General features: G+C 38.5%; 1 protein-coding gene across 1 annotated transcript; it reads right to left on the reverse strand.

Annotated features, from left to right (window-relative positions):
• Positions 1–3,964: 3,964 nt before the first annotated feature.
• On the reverse strand, positions 3,965–5,647 carry LOC110200175 (HAUS augmin-like complex subunit 7). The gene has a single exon (XM_020975353.2). The coding sequence runs from the start codon at positions 5,397–5,399 to the stop codon at positions 4,206–4,208; it is 1,194 nt and encodes a 397-aa protein (XP_020831012.2). The 5' UTR covers positions 5,400–5,647; the 3' UTR covers positions 3,965–4,205.
• Positions 5,648–6,000: the final 353 nt, after the last annotated feature.

The following is a 6,000-nucleotide window of genomic DNA, read 5'->3' on the forward strand; positions in this document are numbered from 1 at the left end:
ACAGTATCATTCGATAACGGAATTTTACAAATTTTATCCCCATACTTTTTCCCATGAACTACTTCTGACATTTTAATAGCAGCAGGTAACACGAGATCTTCTATAATGTAGGGCTTTTTTAGTTTTTGCAATTAAATAAGAAGATGCAAGTAAATACTTTTCCTTTATAGTAAAAAACTTCTCAAAACATTGTTTTTCTTTATTTGGAGATTTTAAAAGTCATGAAAAAGATTCCTTTGGTTTATTGCAGTATGTTGCATGCTTAGTATTAAGATGTCATTTTAGTTTGGCTGGTTTCATGCTCTCCACAGCCAAAACTTCATTCCAAATTAAGCAAAGAGGTTTTTCCACACCCACCATCATTATTAGAAATAAATCCGTATTGCAAAAATGATTCAACATATTTTCTTTTTCTTGTCAATTTAGGTATACCACAACCTGGTAGTGAAGGTTCTGCCACATTGTCATCAGTATTTTTACCTTTTCTGCCTAAATTTAGCCACTTATCCATAACTGGAAAATATTTTTCTCCTAAAATATAAATAGTTAATAATTTTTCAAATAAATACTAGCTTTAGTTTATGAAACTACATTTGTTTGTGCTTAATTTTTTTATTAATTTATTTTGATATATCAGCAATCACTTCCATATACTTTTGAGTTTAAAATTTTTCTCCCCCTTCCTCCCTACCACCCTCCTCAAGATGGCACACAATCTAATATAGGCTATACATATACATTCCAATTAAACATATTTTTGCATTAGTAATGTTGTAAGTAAGAATTAGAACCAATAGGAGGAACCACCAGAAAGAGGAAACAAAACAAAACAGAAGAAACAAAAATAGCAAATAGTATGCTTCGATCTGCATTCAAACTCCATAGTTCTTTCTTTGGATGTGGATAGCATTTTCCATCATAAGGCCTTTGGAGATGTCTTAGATCCTTGTATTGCTGGGAAGGGTTAAGTTTATCAATATTAGTCATAGCACAATGTGGCTGTTATTGTGTACAACGTTCTCGTGGTTCTGCTCGTTTTACTCAGCATCAGACCATACAAGTCTTTTAAGGTTTTCTCCAGTCAGCCTGTTTATAACTTCTTATAGCAAATAGTATTCCATTACATTCATATACCACAACTTGTTCAGCCATTCCCCGATTGATGGGCATCCTCTCAATTTCCAATTCTTTGCCACCACAAAAAGAGCTGCTGTAAATATTTGTGTACATGTGGGTCCTTTTCCCATTTGTATGATCTCTTTGGCATATGGCCCTAGAAGTGCTATTGCTGGGTCAAAGGGTATGCACATTTTTATAGCCCTTTGGGCATGGTTCCAAATTGCTCTCCAAAATGGTTGGATCATTTCACAACTCCACCAACAATGCATTAGTGTTCCAATTTTCCCACATCTTCTCCAACATTTATTATTTTCTTGTTTTGTCATCTTGGCCAATCTGATAGGTGTGATGTAGTACCTCAGAGTTGTTTTTATTTGCATTTCTCTAATCAATAGTGATTTAGAACATTTTTTCATATGACTATCGATGGCTTTAATTTCATCTGAGAACTGCCTGTTCATATCCTTTGACCATTTATCAACTGGGGAATGACTTGTATTTTTATAAATTTAATGTAATCAAAGTTGTCCATTTTGCTTTTCATAATGTTCTCTATCTCCTATTTGGTCATGAATTCTTCTGTTTTCCATAAATCTGATAGGTAAACTATTCCTTGCTCTCCCAGTTTGCTTACAGTATCAGCCTTTATATCTAAATCATGAACTCATTTTGACTTTATTTTGGTATATGGTATGAGATTTTGATCAATGCCTAGTTTTGTGCTTAATTTTTAAAAATTGATGTTCACATTTACATACACACATAGCAGTGATAGTGGAGAAATATTATTAAAGGGCTTTTATCTTTACTTGCTACAATTAAACACATGTCTTTGTAAAAGGAGATAACAGCAATTTTTTAAATCATTCTTTTTTGTTTGTTTTTATCACCTACTATTTCCCAATGTTCCTTTTTTCTTTTTGCCTCCCATAGACCCTTCTTCTATAATTGTAATAGGACACTGTCCAAAGAGGGCTGTCTTCCTGACAGAGGTCAATGGCCTGTTTGGTGAGCCTGCTTCTCAGTGTCAGCTAAGGAGGAAGGAGGGGACTGCTCTGGTGTTTTATGCTTGTCTACTTACTATTCAGTGAGAAAAAGGCTTTTTGGTTGGCTGCTAAGCCAACAATGCACCAGCTGGTCACACGGGTTTTTCTTTCCTTGTGGTGAGCAAGGCAACAGATCAAACATTCTAACACAGTACAATCCAAACATATACTAATTTGATACTTACATGCTAAGGAGTGACAATAGGAAAATATTAAAAGTCTTTATTTTCTGTAATTAAACTATTTTCTTTCTATAAGAGCAGAAAATTTTGTATGCACATTAAAAACACTGCAATTCATAACACAAAATAGTCTTGAATCTGAGCCAAGGTGTTTCTGGCAACATTCTTTGGCCTTGCACAGTGTGATGGTATGCTCAGTGCAAAGTGCGCATGTTGTGTGTTCAGAACCAAGGCTGCAGTGAAGTCCGCATGATACAACACAGGTAAGCACTGACAGAAACACCTCAGATTCATTATGTGTTTGATTTTGAATTAATTTTTGTTCATTGCATGTTCAAAAACCTTTTACTGTTGCCAAATTTTTCGCGACCCCCACATTCAGTTACATGACCCCATATGGGGTCTCTACTCACAGTTTAAAAAGTGCTTATCTATACCACTGATACATATAATTGGTTATGGAGCAGCTAGGGGGCACAGTAGATAGAGCGCCAGGCCCAGAGACAAAAAGACTCATCTTCCTGAGTTCAAATCCAGGTTCAGACACCTACTAGCTGTATGACTCTGGGCAAGTCACTTAACTCTGTTTGCCTTAATTTTCTCATCTGTCAAATGAGCTGGAGAAGGAAATGGCAAACCACTCCAGTATCTCTGCCAAGAAAACCCCAAATGGGGTCACAAACAGTTGGACATGACTGAACAACAAGAAGAAATAGAATTGGTTAAGGCTCTATCATCAGTCACCAGAATTAGAATCCTTCCATGGAGAAGATACTTAGAGCAGTTCACATTAGAATTCAAAACAGGGTTTAGGATAAAAGTTCCTAGTTGTGATACTTTATTATGTTAGATCAGCAATTTTTCCTCCCTAGTAGTTAATTTAGAATTAAAAGCCATCAAGGCAAAAAATTCCTTTTTCCCTGATATACTCCATGCTTACCTTATCCCACCTCAGCCCTACACCTCTCAGTTCCCATTCTGTTCTCCTGTTAATAAATTGCCCATATCATCCCTCTTCCCATGACATTCCTTCCATCTTGCACTTGTAGAAATCTGGATTGATCCCAGAAGCCAATGATTCTCTTTTTCCTCAAGGAGTTCAATGCCAAACTTCTCTTTCCCAACCATTCCCCTCCTACTTTCTTTCTCAAACACCCTAGGCCTCCCAGTTCACCAGCTTCCTGAACTCCCAAGGTCCAAATCTTCACTCTACCCCAGCCATGTATGGGGATGGTCATATCCTTGATCTTACAATCACCTTACTATTCACCCTCTTTCATACAAAACTCCCAAATTCCTTACTCAGATCATAATCTCTTATACTTTCATCTCTTACTTTCTCACACCTACATTCCTACTAAACCTTTTTTTCCCCCCACATTGGGAAGCCCCCATTAAGATTGGCAGCTAGGTGGCACAGTGGATAGAGCACCAGCCCTGAAGTCAGGAGTACCTGAGTTCAAATCCGGCCTCAGACCAAACACTTGACACTTACTAGCTGTATAACCCTGGGCAAGTCACTTAACCCCAATTGCCTTAAAAAAAAAGATTTTGATGAATACCTGTTAAGACTTAGGAAAGATACAAAAGAAAGATTTTTATTTTTGGAGAAATAGACAATAGAGCTAGGAAGAAAAGATAGGAAATAATATAGACTACAAGACAAGTAAATGTTAAATTGTTTTTGTAAAACACATCAAAAAGTCACTAGTAAGGCAAAGAGGAAAGCAGCTTATTAAAACTCTGGTTTCCTCAGCCCTTGCCCCTCATTCTTCGGAGAAAGAGGTTTTGGTTCAGTGAATCCTCTTCTTCCAACCAAGGGCAGTAACTGAGCCCTAATGACTAGTAGAATGATCCCTTAGGTTCCACTGTTACTTTCATTGGGTTTCTGTAGAGGTTTTTTGAAGAGCTTGTGTTTTTGTCTCAGTTCTTCCATTTTTGAGGCCAAAATCATCATGTAGTGATCTCTACCCAAATAGACTTTCTCTAGTTGCTGTCCTACTATTTCCTCTACCATCTTGGAGGTATCAATGACTTCTCTGACAGCTTTCAGCTCTTGGCTGTAGAGAGTCAGAGTCTCACACATATACTGAAATAACAGGCCACACTGATTGATGTTAGGGGCTAAGGACTTACTAGGTTTCCTCCATTCAGTTTCATAGACATGGATAAAGGCAGTGATCAGCTGGTGGAAATCTGAGAGGATCAGTGTCAGACGGAAAGCCTGGCCCATCTTGCTGCTGCCTTTGCTGGGCATTTTCCCTTGGAGGGCTGGAAATTCTCTGAGCTCCTCAAGCATTTCAGTGAGCTCATTCAGTTTCTTAGAAAGTTCTTTCACCTTGCTCTCCCTTGACTTCAGATTTTCTTTTGTCTTCAAGTGGCACTCAATGTCCAGTGGCAAAGGGCTCAGTTTGGGGTCTAGAATCTCCTGGAGATGTGAACTGAACAACTTCTGTAGCAGCTTCTCATTTTTCTTCATTAAATTGTTGAAGTTCTCTACACCTGAGAAGTTGGCACATCCAGGACCCAGACTTCTGACCAGATCCAGTAACTGTTTAAAGAAAAAGAGCTGCTTTTTCACATTGCCATAACCTTTGATGAGATTCTGGTCATTTGGTCCACACAACATCAGTTCATGACCTATTCTTACCAACTCTAATATTTTCTCTTCAGCTTGAGGGTCCTGAAAAGTAGCAAATAACTCTTCAAAGGGAGGATCCAGTCTTCCAAACAACCATTCCAGAATAGTCAAACGGTAAATTGAAGGGCTACATAGCAACTGTTTGATTGTTTTCAGTTCGGTGATATGAAGACCCTCAAGGAAGGGACACTTTATGTCCATAAGCCTCTTGAACACATCCAGAACCTCCAAAGTAAGGCAAGGGTCCTCCTCTTCATCTTTTCCTAATTCCTCTACTTCATCTACCCACTCCTCCTCTTCTGCTGTCTTTTTTTCTTCTCCCTCTTCTTTCTTCTCCTTTTTCCTGTTTATTTGCCAGGCAGTCACTTTCTCACTACTACTGCCCCAGCTGTATGGGCAGGTGTCTGCCATCTTCCTGGACTCCCTACCCAGCCTAGGATTCTATTGGCAGGACTGGCCATTTCATTGGTTGGAGTGAATACTCATTGTGACCAAATCATGTTACCCCTCCTTACTTTCCCATTCTATCCCTCTGCTCTGGACTAATTTTCTTCCCTTCACAACCTTCACAATAGTTAAACAGATGACCTTTACACTTAGCTTGAATTTTGCCACTCATGCATTTACAAACACCAATTCTGTGGTACTGCATGTTGAAGATTCATACAACCATGTTCACTTGACAAATTCATGTTATTTCATATTAGAGCTCAACTGGGTCTTCACTGCTATAGACCATCCAGGTCTCCTTAGGCCCCTCCTCCAGTCACCACAAACTACTTGGCCACTCCTAGATCCCTCCCACAGTCTTTCTGTATATAAGGTCCATCTTGTCTCCATTAAAGTGCTCAGATTCTTATAATCTAGCCAATAGCTCAGTAATGTTCATATTCCTTAAGAGTCTGGCCAATATGGTGGATCTTTAATAAACCTTGTCTTTGGCTGAAAGAAAGCTTGGGTCAAATTCTTTTGGGTAGGACCTGTGTATTGTGATTTTGGGATCCCAGCACCC

Source organism: Phascolarctos cinereus, unplaced genomic scaffold (assembly GCF_003287225.1).
Source record: "Phascolarctos cinereus isolate Bilbo 61053 unplaced genomic scaffold, phaCin_HiC Scaffold_9;HRSCAF=440, whole genome shotgun sequence".
Taxonomy (NCBI): Eukaryota; Metazoa; Chordata; class Mammalia; order Diprotodontia; family Phascolarctidae; genus Phascolarctos; species Phascolarctos cinereus.

What these genes read in the sequence shown, in the direction of transcription:
- LOC110200175 (XM_020975353.2), bottom strand. Translation starts at nt 5,399, where the DNA reads ATGGCAGACACCTGCCCATACAGCTGGGGCAGTAGTAGTGAGAAAGTG.